This window comes from Lissotriton helveticus, chromosome 3_1 (assembly GCF_964261635.1).
Source record: "Lissotriton helveticus chromosome 3_1, aLisHel1.1, whole genome shotgun sequence".
Lineage (NCBI taxonomy): Eukaryota > Metazoa > Chordata > Amphibia > Caudata > Salamandridae > Lissotriton > Lissotriton helveticus.
Window position 1 is genome coordinate 1,652,104,382 of NC_136061.1, and position 14,575 is coordinate 1,652,118,956.

General features: G+C 47.3%; 1 protein-coding gene across 3 annotated transcripts in view; it reads left to right on the forward strand.

Annotated features, from left to right (window-relative positions):
* LOC144823685 (protein mono-ADP-ribosyltransferase PARP14-like) overlaps window positions 1-14,575 on the forward strand; it is a 1,720,771-nt gene that overhangs the window by 1,584,603 nt on the left and 121,593 nt on the right. For all 3 annotated transcript variants that reach the window (XM_078682415.1, XM_078682413.1, XM_078682414.1), the window contains exon 17: window positions 5,530-5,704. In XM_078682415.1, coding sequence (XP_078538541.1) covers window positions 5,530-5,704 — 175 coding nt within the window. The remainder of the gene's footprint in view (window positions 1-5,529; window positions 5,705-14,575) is intronic.

Here is a 14,575-nt window from a genome sequence, read left to right on the forward strand (position 1 = left end):
CGGATGGAGAACACTAACATTATGATCTTTCCAGACTACAGCCTAGAGGTACAGAAACAGAGACGTTCTTATGATTCGATAAAAGCAAAACTGAGAGACTTAAACATAACGTACATGCTACTTTTCCCGGTGAAGCTGAAAGTGATCTTTGAGGGGAGAACACACTTCTTCAACCGTCCAGAGGAAGCATGGCCGTGGAGGAAGGCCGTAGGATTGGCGAAGAGATGGTGGCCTCTAATCTAAGACGAGGCCCCCTAAGACCCAAAGGATACAGAAACCGCGGATCAGAATGCGCACACAAACGACCCCATACCCGGGCCCTAGCACATCGGGGCGGAGGAAATTGCCTCCAGTGGTATCAGCCGGGACAACAGAGACGTCTGGGTCCAGATACAGCTGCCTGGCCAGTCACAATGGCACCGAGGAAGACGAAGACACAGGTGGCCGAACCTCGGAAGAAGAGGAGGTGGTTGAACAATCCCTGCATCCCCTGGTGACAGCGATACGTGAGATGGAGCAGGAGGCAAACGGCCTCCCTGGAGATCTGGACAATGAGACACAAGGCTTGCATTCCTGAAGAAGGGACAGGACTAATATGTGACACTGCAGCTCATCGTAGAAGGGGCACGCAAGTTACAAACACACCTTTATATATTTCTTTACAATTGATGTTTCTGTTATGTACTTTGCCTTTGCAGACTGACTAGGTGGGGGGGGGGGTACCAACCTGCTAAGTAAGGTGCAATCGTAAGTTATGTGGGGGGGATCCAAGGGTGGGCGACAGACCCTCTCCGCCAGTAGTCCGGGCTGTGTGGAAGCTGGGGCTGCAGGGGGGGGGGGGGGGAGACGTTGTGGGTGTTTTCAGTTTCTGGGAGTTCAGGGATGGGAGGGGCGGGGGTGGGGAGTTTGTTTCATCATGTCACGTTGAGCACACGCACACACTTCACTACGACTCCCGACATAGGACACGAGATGCCACCAGCTCTTACAGCGCGATATGCTCATGGGTGACCCGGAAAGAGTAAATGGACCTAGAGCAGGTTTTAAAGTTCTGACCTGGAACGTCAACGGCCTGGGCTGTAAGATTAAACAGGGACTGGTCAATAACTATGTGAAAAGATCCGGGGCGGATGTCATTCTCCTCCAAGAAACGCATCTACAAGGTACTGAATGCGCCTTCCTGGCAAGGGGGCAATATAGAGTTCTGGCCCACGCGGGCTTCACCTTCGGCTCTAGAGGAGTGGCAATCCTTATTAGAAAGCATCCACCTATGACAATAGCGCAGGTCTGGACAGACCCACAGGGAACATATGTGGGAGTACGCGGAAGGTGGGGGAGGAGGGAGTACACATTTGTCTCAGCATATGCCCCACCCAAACTCCAGGCAGGCACACTGCGGGGAGTCTCCGATATTCTCCTCAACACAGCAGACACGATTCAAGTCCTTGGGGGAGACTTTAATGACGTTATTGACCCGAGACAGGATGGGCGACCGTGATAGACCCCTACATGTGACGCCGCTGGCCAAATCTATGTCAGCGCTCGGACTACTTGATGTGTGGCGATGGCTCCATCCGGGCACTAGGGCCTATTCCTTCTTTTCCAGGGCCCACAAAGTGTACTCCCGCCTGGACTACATTTTTATGGCACGGCAGACGCTGCAAATATCGGACGCGGCGGAGTATTGCGCACGTAGCGTGTCTGACCATTTCCCTTTACTGATAGAGGTGGGTAGGAGGAGGAGGGAGGGGCCCAAGACACTCAGACTGTCGGCGTGGGATCTACAAAACACAGAACTCCTGAGGGGCCTAAGAGCAGACGTGAGGGTGTACTTGGCAGAAAATGTTGACACAGTGAACTCCCGAGTAACTCTTTGGGAGGCACTTAAGGTGGTACTCCGGGACAGGGCTCATTGTAGACTGGCGGAAGACAGTCCAGGCTGAGGTACAGGAATTGGAAACGCAGATTCTGACAGTTGAAAAAGAACATCTGCGTACCGGAGACCGGGGAAAACTTCGGCGTCTGTCCGATCTGAAAACCCAGTATAAGCAATTAGGGACAGGGGAAGCAAAGACACAGGCGTTGGATACTCTGCACCGCCTCTACGATGTGGGAGACAAATCCGGGAGGCTCCTGGCATGGATAAGCAGGAAAGAGAGGGACGACCGCTGGGTTGACATGGTGAAAGATGGTCAGGGGGAATGGGCCGACACAGATGCCAGGGTAGCGGATACATTCGCTGTGTTCTATAAGGCTCAAAAGAGGATGCAATGCAGTACATGGCACATATTAACCTCTTGGAGCTTGAGGAGTTTTATCAGACAGACTTAGAAGCGGATATATCGGAGGAAGAAGTTAGGGTGGCACTGGCAAAGCTCGGGCCCAAATGGTTTCCCAGCGGAATTTTTTTTTAAACTGCAGATCTCCTGACCCGCCACCTGCTGGGTCTATTCCTTGACGCTGAGGAGGAGGGACAGTTCCCCCTGGACCTCAGACAGGCCACAATTGTCCCGATTCACAAGCAGGGGAAGCCAACGGACAACTGCTCGTCCTATCGCCACATCTCCCTCCTCAATTTAGAGGCGAAACTGTACGCCACGATCTTGGCACTTCGCATGCGACGGGTGGTGACAGGGTTGGTCCGTCTTGACCAGACGGGGTTCATCCCGGAAAGGGCCACCAGGTATAATTTACGGCGGACCCATAACTGGCTCAGGGAGGTAGAGGGCAGGACTGAGCCTCACTGGTTCCTATCCCTAGACGCTGAGAAAGCGTTCGATGCTGTCCACTGGCCCTTTCTAGAGGGTGTGCTAGAGCGCATGGGATTCGGGCCAAAGTATAGACGTAAGATTAGTCTCCTGTATACCAGCCCTAGTGCTAGAGTTAGGGTTAATGGGACGCTATCAGGGGCCTTCCCGATACAACGGGGCACCAGGCAGGGATGCCCCTTCTCTCCCCTGTTGTTTGCGCTTTCCATTGAGGTGCTGGCCTGTGCGGTAAGACAAAATGTGGGGATCACTGGGTTCCGGATAGGACCAGCGGATGAAACCAATGAGAAGTTGTCCCTATACGCGGATGATATCCTGCTCTATGTTACGAGCCCGGAAACCACTATACCGGCACTGTTTGAAGAATTAGACCGCTACGGAACTAACTCAGGGTACTAGATTAACTGGCACAAGTCGACCCTGTATGACCCGCAAGGTACGGAGGAGTGGCCCATGCTGCCCGAGAGATTGCGGACAACTAGGGAGGGGTTTATGTACTTAGAAATATTTGTCACGACTGATGGTAACCTCTCCTACGACCGTAATATTAGCCGTGTCATACGCACTTCTTCAGAGGATGCTAGTAGATGGCAATCGCTCCCCCTGACGATTCCGGGATGGGAAGCTATGTTTAAAATGGTCACGCTCCCCAGATTTTTATACGCATTCCAGAATGAATATTTCCCCCTGACATGTAAGGTATTCCCAGACATCCATGCGGCACTGAGGTCCTATCTATGGCTGGGTAAGCAGCCTAGAGTAGCTCTCTCGACCCTACAGAGACACCAATATGATGGTGGAATATCTTTGCCTGACCTGGAGGCCTACTACTGGGCAGCACACCTGGCGCCCATAAATGAATGGCTACACGCGCCCGCCACACACCCCACCTATGCACTGGAAAGGCACACGATGGGCATCCACAACTGTCTTCACTACATATATGGAGGGAAAGGACAGACCGGATTACTGCCGGCTACTAGAATCACGCTGGGAGCATGGAAGAGGGCGACAAGGGCGATACAGTGGGAACACAAACCGACGAAGCAAACTCCACTGTGGCACTGCACCTGGCTGAAGGAATTACACAAATTGAAGGGGTTTCAGGGGTGGGACGCCATAGGCATCTCTACTCTAGGAGACGTGACTAAAAAGGGGGCACTGCAATCCTTTCTGTCGCTCCAAAAGGAATATGGGCTCCACCGCTCCCAGTTCTTTAAATATATGCAGTTAAGGCATGCATGGAGGGCAGAGGGGGCATCACTGGAGGCACTCCCCGAATAGGCCCCGCTGGAGGGCCGCCTCCTACAGGAACAGATCCCCGGGAAGGCAGTATCCCTGACATATACAACCATCATGAATAATAGACCAAACAAATTAGAAGGCCTCCGGAACACCTGGGAACGGGAAGTGGGAGATATGGATGATGTGGATTGGGGTGTAGTACTGATGCATCCTAGGGAGGTGGCGATTAAATCACGCCTCCGTCTGATCCAGTTTAAGATCCTGCATAGGTCTTATTTTGATAGAGTAAGGCTCCATAAACTGGGGAGAATACCTGACCCATGCTGTCTGCGCTGTGGTAACGACAGGGGGGACTTTTTGCACACCATCTGGTCCTGTCCACGCATTCAAAAGTACTGGAGGGAGGTCTTAGCCGAACTGAGGGAGGTGCTGGAGACCGACATCCCACCAGATCCGAAGTTAATACTCCTGGGGATGACTAATGATGTAGACTTGGCGCGCCCACTCCTGATTTTTCTGGGGCTAGCCCTGGTAGTGGCCAAGAGGGACATAGCCAGGAAATGGGGGGCGCCTGATATTCCGCAGCTTGAGGAGTGGAGGAGGGGCATGGATCTTTACATGGCAGCCGAAAGGGTCACATATAAGGCGAGGGGCTGCCCAAAGAAATTTCGAAGAGTATGGGGCAAATGGAGACATTATCATGGTCTGGATGGAGGACTCTAAGAGGTTGCAAACGCTGGAATGCCTGAGTGCCAGGGGAGGGGTGGGCTTTTGGGGTCGGGGGATATTGCTGCAATGGACTCTGATGATCGTAACGGCAGACCAATTGGACGCTGGACTTTGGGGCCTGATTCTTCAGGAGGGTCGGGAGGGTAAGGAGGGGGGGATGTGGGAATGTTGCTCAATACTGACATGCTTGTTCTTTGTTTTCTTTGCTGCAAAAACAATAAAAATGTTTATAAAAAAAAAAAGAATGTAATTTTAGAATCTGTTAGCAGGAGCAAAGGAGGAAATCAAATGAAAGACCTGTAACTTTTTACGGTAAGAATTGAATGGAATTGAATTTCTTTGGCTAGTTACTGTGCGAAAACTATGCAGCTGGGAGAGTTAGCATATTGGTAGATAGATTTTGAGTATTTTATTAGAAAATGTCATGCAGTATGTTTCTACATGTTACTGAAACTACATTGCAAACGGGACTTGATTCTGTAGTGCAGAAAATATTGGTAACGGTTATTGATTTGCATGCACTCACACCTAAGGCTTTTTTTGCGTTAACAAGGTCAAACAGTTTCTTCCTAGAATTGCCAAATCATTGGGCTCGTGAGAGCAATGGCAAGAGATAACTTTCACACCGTAGGATTCAAAAGGTTATAGGCCTATAGTCTATTAAATTCATTTTTGGCAATGTGTGAAGTAAAGTAATGTTTTTCACATTTATTTTGCTGATAGAAGTCATTGCTTCAGTTCATGTTCGTGTCCTGGGAAAAGAGACTAAGTAAATCTTTTTTTGTAGATTGAAAGACTCCAAAATGTTTTCCTGTGGAAAAATTACATGATCAAGAAATTGAGCATCGATGATAAGAATGGCAGCCAAAATAATGAGAGGCTACTTTTTCATGGGACAGCTCAAGCCCACCTGACCACAATTCTTAAAAATGGATTCAATCGAAGTTTCGCTGGAATGAACGGTACAGTATATGCTGCTTTGTTGTAGAAATGATCAACAACAAGGGAAATGCCAATACTGATTCTTATTCAATCATTTTCTTTGGTACTTTTAAATAAAATGTCCAGATTAGTAAGTTCTACTGTAGATAGGGTCAGCGAAATGAACGTCCGGGAAAAATTACACCCCTCTTTACTCATTTAATCATTTATTTTTATTTTTTTTAATATTTTGTATTGCAGATTCACAAACAAGCATTGAAATAATGCGACCTTCCCAACCTTGAGCATTATAAGGCACAGTTCGGTAACAAATTTGCACACAGCCAGTCAGCCCACATCCCAGAGGCCGGGCGGCGTTCGTGCCCAATCCGTCAAAATTATCAAGGAAGCCACCTCATAGAGGCGTCCGGTCAGCAAAACAATTTAGCATCTGCTTTTCTTTAACTCCTAACCCCCATCCCAATACTATCACCCGAAAAACAGTATTCCAGCAGTGGTAAACAACATCAGTACCGATGCACCTCGCTCCGTCCACTCATACATCGAAGCTCCTCTGTACTAGATCACCCAACCCCTCCTTACTCATTTAGTCATAGTGCATCTTTTGTTTTTAACTTTCTTTATTGAATTTACCGCACAGTACATACAATTTTATCTTCAGAATGATATCCATGATGCAAACATCACAGAACATCAATAAAAGACAAAGAGAAACATTACACATGTTGAGGGGCTTTTCACAGTAGCAGTGGGTCTTTACTGCAAGGGGCTGCATGGCAAGTCCAGAGGTGTGCAGGGAGGGTGATGGTGATCCAGTGTTGTGCTGCAGATAAAGACAGAAAGTGCCCATATGTCCCTGAGTCGAGCAGTGGGATGGGCCGTGTCAGCATATTATTCCGACATGTCCTGACTGTAAGCATCATCTCGTAACCCCCCCTCAAAGACAGCACCCTCCTCTGCATCCACCTCACAGCCACGCACCTTTTGGTTAGTACAAGCACAATGGGGACAAGGTGGCGGTACAAGGGGGGTAAGTTTGAAGTATCTCCTTGAAGAAGCATCTGAGCTTGTCCAGCGTACTAGCTAGGAATGTAGAGTAGAGTTATGATAATAAGTGCCCTGTTTCATCCTTTCTTATGTATGTCAAAAGGAGCTGCATGTCGGGCAATGGAGCAGGGTACATGGAGAGGCTAGTCCTGGTCGCCAATTAGGGCCTGAGATAGCGGTAGGATAACACACAGAGCAGGCACAGAAACCATTATATGAGATAAAAGCATTGTTTTCGAATAGGGCCCTAGTGGTGTATATATCTGCCTGCCACAGTAACCTTTTACACACCTTCTCGCTGGTAGGAGGCAGTAGGGGATTATCAGCCACCAGCAGCACCAAAGAGTAGGGAATATCATGAAGCAGTTTCCGGGATAGCTTCCACCATGCCTGGCTCATCAAGGCATGCACATCTATGTCCTGCCTTGTCACTAAAGGTGGCGTGCCTATACGGCCCAGCAAAGAGTGTGCTCGTGCTAGTTCTTGCTCAGTGCTAACGTGCTTATGCATGTACTTAGTTCAATATTTCAGGTAGTGAGCCTGCACCCGAGCGCCATTCTGTATAGGCTGCATCATCATTCTTAAAATATAGTCCCCACCTTGGTGCGAGATTACTTCGCTCGAGGTGGTCATTGGAACTGCCCTGATACCGCGCCGCCGTTACTAGGCGCTGGTAACGCATTGCAGCCACTTCAGCCGCCATCTTTGGCAGGGGAAGGCTGGTGCTCTAGTTCATCGTTCCTCCCACCCTCCTCCCACCTTCCCAACCATGGATATAAACAGCAGACCCTCCCGTCCGCGCAGCGGGCGCGCCGAAGGCAAGCCCGTCTGCGCCCGTCCGCGCCGGGCCTAGGGCCACTCCCCCTGGTTCGGGTCTCCTGGCCCCACGAGTCATTTATTCATCTGCCAAGCTCATGAGGTTGCGTCCTCACCATTCTCAGGCATGTCCCACATTTGATCCATTGCTTCTCACTGGAAACGCCATACCTTACTGTCCCTGCTGTAAAATATCTATACCCCTTCACATCAACTCGTCTTCCAATACCAAAAACAATTCTTCTAAGTCCTATTCCATCGCTCTTACCAATGTCCGTTCGCTCGGCAAACACCGACAGGACATAGCTGACTTAATCGAGGATAAAAACTTAGATATTTTATCTTTGACTGAAACATGGATGGATGATTCTTCTGACCCTGATTTGGTCATTGCCGTTCCTAAGGGTTTTTCTATCCATAGATTGGATAGACAGCGCAAGAAGGGCGGTGGTATTGCGATTATTGCTCGTGACGTATTAACGGTGAGGACTACCACGATTCTGTCATTGTCTTGCGAAGCCATACAGTTTTCTATCAAGCTGACTCCCTCCTATAACTTTAGAGGGATCCTCTTGTATCGACCACCGGGATCAAGGGCCGGCTTCATCTCTGACTTCAGGTCTATCTTAGAATCATCCGCCCTTGATAGTTCATTAACAGTCTTAGGAGATTTTAACTTTCACTTCGATAAAACCGAGGATAAAGACACTGCCTCTTTTATCGTGGACATGACACCGTTTGGTCTTCCATTATTGGTCAAATCGTCTACACATGACGGAGGCCATATATTGGACGGCATTTTTTCCAATTTAGATGATCTCCATATTTCCCAAATCCTTCCCCTCACTTGGTCTGACCACCATGCAATCTTGGCTTTGCTGACCATTCACGATTCTAGTGCCCCCACAGCATCCTCAACCCACCGTCAACCATTTTTGGCGTGGAACGATATCAATAGCACCAGCCTTAATATGCTCTTGATTAATTCCATTCCCTCCTTATCGGCGGTCCCCAATATTGCCACCATTCAATATCATGAATGGCTGGGGTCGGCTGCCACCTCATTGGCCCCGGTCAAACAGCGGTCCCGTAATAGACTTGCCCCTTCGGCTCCCTGGTACACGGAGGTTTTAAGAACACAAAAACAACAGTGCAGGAATAAAGAAAGGCACTGGCGAAAAGACTATTCTGAAGAAGCCAAAACGTTGTATAAAGAAACGGGGGCTAAATATAAATCTATGATCATTGCGGCCAAGAAAAAGTTTTTTAGCCATAGAATTGAGTTAGCCAAAAATTCCAATAAGGCTCTGTACGAAACTACTAAACAGTTAGCCGGTTATTCTTCTAATCTGACACCACCTCCCTCCCAAACGCTTTGTGACGCCTTGGCCAACTTCTTTTTTAGTAAGGTCAACGACATTTACACAGCCTTTTCAAATAATACTGATACAACCCCCATAACGGCTAGGGCGCTCGACCTCGGACCTGGAGGAACTGGGTTCGAGTCTCGGGAACGATGCCAAAACCTCCTGTGATTCTGGGCAAATCACTTAATCTCCCCGTGCCTAAAATGAAAAGAAACTGGAAAATGTAAAACTGTAACGTAACTGGAAAAATATGTAAAGCGCTCTGATACCTGATTCGGTTCAGGTCTAGTTCGCGCTATATAAAACTCTGCAAAAAAAAAAAAAAAAAATAACATCTCCTGTTATCTGCACAGGCCCCTCTCTCCCTCAATTTGCAGATATCTCCAGCTCCCAGACAGCGGACATCTTATCTACGATCAGATCAGGCTCGGCACTTGACCCTTGCCCTTTTAAAGTAATTTTACCCGTTATTGAGGTGCTTCTCCCAGTTATTACTTCAATTTGTAATTCCATGTTTAGGACTGGCATTTATCCAGCCATTCTTAAAAAAACCTTCCTCAAACCGTTATTAAAAAAGTCAAATCTGGACATGACCGAACCAAAAAGCTACCGCCCAATCGCTAGCCTCCCAGTCCTGGCAAAAGTTGCTGAAAAAGCATTGAATTTACAACTTTCTGCTTTTATAGAGAAACACCGTTTACTTGACGAATCGCAGTTTGGTTTCCGCCGATTCCACAGGACGGAGACGGCTTTGATTAAAGCCGCGGATGATATCAGATCCATCCGTGATGGTGGGGGCAAAGCAGTATTAATACTGCTTGACCTATCGGCGGCTTTCGACACGGTCGATCATGCTACTCTGATCGACCGTGTCGAAAAAATGGGTGTTCAACAAACTGCCAAGAAACTCTTGGCTTCATTTTTGGCCGATAGGACTCAGGTGGTCACTCTGGGACCTTTTCATTCTTCCACTTTGTTGCTGCCATGTGGGGTACCTCAAGGCTCATCCCTAAGTCCGACACTTTTTAATATCTACGTGTCGGACCTAGCTAACGTCATTCGAGCTTACGGGATGAGCCTTACCTCATATGCAGACGACACTCAGCTGGTCCTTGCCATCAAAAACGATGGCCATAAAATAGCAGAGGTTTTTAAATCAGGCATGTTGGCAATTGGGCATTGGATGGCCTCCAATTGCCTTAAACTAAATTCTGATAAGACGGAAGTAGTCATCTTCGGACATCTTACCCCTGAATGGTCATCCTGCTGGTGGCCCGTATCCTTAGGCCCTCCCCCTAAGCCAGTCAGTAAGGTGAGGAACCTGGATGTCATCTTCGCTGACCGCCTTAATTTCTTCCCACATGCCAATCAAATTACTTCCTCTGCTTTCTACAAACTGAAACTTATCAAAAAAAATTCTTCCTTTCCTCCCTGACACAGCTGGCAAAACATTGGTGACCTCTTTTGTACTATCCACTCTGGATTATTGCAACGCCTTGTTCATAAATGCACAGGGTAGAGTTATAAACAAACTACAGACTATTCAAAATTCAGCTGCTAGGCTTCTGGGTAAGATTCCCAAGCATCTATCTGCCTCAGAAACCATTAGAGATTTACACTGGTTACCCATCAGAAACAGGATAAAGTTTAAAACCCTGTGTATTGTGTACAAGGCGTTGCACAACTTGGGACCAGTCTTTCTCACTCAAAATCTGATTCCTTACTGTCCCCACAGAACACTACGCTCTTCCACCCCAAATGACCTTACGATTCCCCGTACCAAATCGGTCACCTGGGGCGACCGAAGATTCTTGGTGTCAGCTCCTAAATTATGGAACACACTGCCACTTTCGATAAAAACAAGCCCCTCTCTCTGGTCTTTTCGCAAACAACTCCAGACCTGGCTTTTTAATCATTAATCCCAGTTTCTCCCTCTTTGGTTAAATACTGCAGATATTTTAGCGCCGAGACGCCCATGGGCCTTTGTTCGCGCTTTAGAAATGTTATTAATAAATAAATAAATAAATAAATAAATAATAAATAATCACTTCCCAACTTATCCGGGGTAGTCCCCCACGCCATATCAATCAGGACAGAGTCTGATGAAATTGCTGGCAAAAGTAATGCTGGAGATATACAGGGATATTTGCAAACAGGTATAAGAGCTATCACCATCTTTGTTAAGGAAATCCTCCCAAGGATGGGACAAAGGAAGTTGAATTCACCTCCCAATGCTCGCTTTAATTTTGTTGAGGGCGGTTCCTTAATTACTGTGGATCAAATAATCAAAATCCCAACTGACTCAGACCCCAAGGTATCATACCCTGTCAGGGCGCCATCATAAAGAATGTTTCAATGTTGGCTCCGCACAGGCATCAGTCAAAGGGAACACCTCTGATTTTGACCAATTAATTGGTAACCCAGAGAATCCCCCAAATCAATAGGTGCCAGGTTGACCACTCGTTCTTGTATGTACAGTATGACATAGTCGGCGTGCAGTGTGAATATTAGGAACGTACTGCCAAGTGGCAATCTATGATGCAAATGCAACTCTTGTATGAAGTAAGCCAATGGCTCTATAGCCAGTGTGGAGATAAAGGGGGGGGACCCCATTAAGGTGCTACTGCTGATCACAAACGAGTTCAAGTGCAGAGTGTTAACACAAACTCTCGCAGTTGGAGTTATGTATAAAAGGCTAATAAGTGAGAAGAAATAGCGCCAGAGTCAAAATCCACGAAGCACCTGCCTCATGAAAGACCAGTCAAGTCGATCAAATGATTTCTCAGTATCTAAAAGGGCAGCGACTGAGGGAAGCTGGCGATCCACACTATGTAATATAGCCATTAAGGAACAAAGATTGAATGAATTAGAGCATTGTGGGATGAAGCCCGACTGATCAGGCAATACTAAAAATTGCATTAATGGTTGTAGTCTCTGTGAGAGGATTTTAGCAGAGATTTTGTTAATTGCATTTACCAGTGACAAGGGGCGATAGGAGGAACACTCAGTGGGATCTTTATTGGGTTTGAACAATAGTGTAATGCTCGCCTCTTTTGTAGATTGTGGGAGACTCCGTGAGTTAAAGGCTGCGGTATCCATATCGAGGTTTTTCGGGCCAGATCTCAATATCTTATAGAGTAATTGGAGAGTTCAATAGTTCATTAGCGTCACCATCTATCCTTATAAGTGTCACCTGGTCAAGGGAGGTGGACAGATCTGCTGGATCCGCTTGCGATTTTTGAACATATAAACTCGAGAACTCATTCAGTTTAGTAGTAGGGTCGGCAGTAATGCCCTTCCTCTCGCAAGTAATGCTGGTGATCCCTTCGCCTCCCCTGTCACGCTTGGGGATCCAGGCAAGAACTCTGCCTGGTCTTATCACCCATACAATATTCCCCTCACACGGGCACGTCAGTCCAGGTATAGTATTTCGTGTTCTACCTCTTCCCTAAATTTCTTCAGTGTGTTCTGTAGTTATGCTAAATGCGACTCATCCTTGGCTACGTTGTTTCTGTTTTCAAGGCTCTTGAGTTGCGTTTCTAGCAGTGATAGGTGTCTAAGTGTGGATTTAAGCACTTGAGAGCTTGGGAGATGCATATTCCACAGGCAAATTCTTTGAAGGCCTCGCACACCATATCTATACTTAACGCAGAGTTTCAGTTAAGTTGGAAATACTCCCAAGATAGCATTCCTAAATTCATTGCGTAAGACTTGGATCTTTTTTTTTCTCTTTTTTTTTTATTGTCCTCATTTGCCTGACTCTCGTTCCCAAAAAAAAACGCCAACCACCTTACGTGTCCTTAGCCAAAGAGAAAGATCTTGATCCTCTCCCACACCCGGACTTAGGTACCAGAGTGGCGGGAGACGAATACCAGGGACACCTGGAGGGAGGAAAGATAGGGTGGAGTGCGGACCCACAAATACTCCATCAAGGCATATTTCAGCCTATCGGACCAAAAAAGTTGTCGGGCGGAACCACCAGAGGTCCATGGAGTGTAATAGGCATAATCATAGCCTTAGAGGGGAGAGGTAGGCTTGATGTAACATGAACAGGTGGTTTCGCCTCAACCAAGCTGGTTTGACAGTTTTATCCAAGAGAGTGAAAGATCTTATCCATAAGTCCTCGCATTGAAGGACCATTTCACCTCCCCACTGCTCGTCGGAGAGCGTGAACTCCCCGTCCACCTCCTCCAAAATGGTCCAATACCAAATGGCTACCTCTTTACCCCCGCTTGCCTCTCTACCAGCTGTTGTTCCAAAATACTGATCTTCCCCAACTGGACCCTTTTCCTGATCATAGCCCGGGACCAGCTGACAAGCTGTATATATTTGAATCTGGATAAAGCCGGACCTACCCTTTCATAAAGCTCCTCCCATTCTACCATTGACCCTCCTGCTAACAGCTCACCCCATCTTACAATCCCTGCATCCTTCACGGGTACCGCAAGACTGTCCTTAAAACAAGGAGGGAGCCCAGGGGAGTCCCAAATAGGGGCAAAATTTGAAAAATAGGCCAACCCTATTCTTGCTTTTATCTGCACCCAGACTCTTGCCAGCGCTTGTAGAATCTTTAACCTCACCTTTTTGAAAAACTTCTGGTCCCAAAACTTGAATAGGAATCCATCAATTGGCAAATCCGCCCCAATTAACATGGCCTTAAACATTATCCCATTAGATGAGCTCGATGGGGTTTTCAACAACATCCTGGAATGTGACAGCTGGAACGCCCATGCGTAATATTGTAAGTCTGGCAATGCAAGCCCTCCCTTTTCCCTCCTCCTTCTCAGTTTCTTCCAGGCCAACCTGGTTGCCTTATAATTCCAGAAAAAAGAATTGATTTCCCGCTTACATTTTTCAAGTTGTTTAGAGTCAAAGGCGAGTGGGATGGTGTTAAAAATGAACGTGAATTTGAGAAGGATGGATATTTTTACTAGGCTTATTCTCCCTAGTATAGTTATGTTATAGGTGCTTATAGGTGCTTATATAGCGCGCAGCTGCCCCAGCTAAGGGGCGTCCCGGCGCTTTAATGAGTCAGTGGGAGAAAGGTCCAAGATTTTAATAGCTTCCGACGTTCTTTAAAGAACAGGTCTAGATTAGTCTGTGCAATATTGCCGATTTCATGAGTGATCCGTATTCCCAGATAGCGCATAAAGGGGGTCACTGCAAGCTGTGTGTTAACGATGTTCCAAGTCATTATCTCGGTTTTCCCTGCGTTGATTTCATACCCCGAAATCCGCCCAAATTCCTCCGCCCTTTTGACGACTATGGGAAAAGATTGAACAGGATCAGTTGTATAGATAAGAATGTCGTATGCATAGAGGCCTACCCGCTTTACCCATCCTCCAAACTCAAAAGAGGGGATGTTATGCTCTTCTCTCAAGATTTGCGCAAAAGGCTCAATATGCAAATTAAATAGGAGGGGGGAAAGCGGGCAGCCCTGCCTAGTACCCCTCGTGATTTTAAAGGGCTGTGTCAGGGCGCCATTAACCAACAGTCTAGCCCTGGGGTCCCTATACAGGAGATCAATAACTTGACAGAAGTTGACCCCAAAATTGTGAACCTTGTCATTACCGGGGCCAGATAGGGCCAATTAACCCTATCAAATGCTTTGGTAGCATCTAAAGTGAGAGTGGCCCGGGGAAGAGAAAAGGTGGAAGCGAT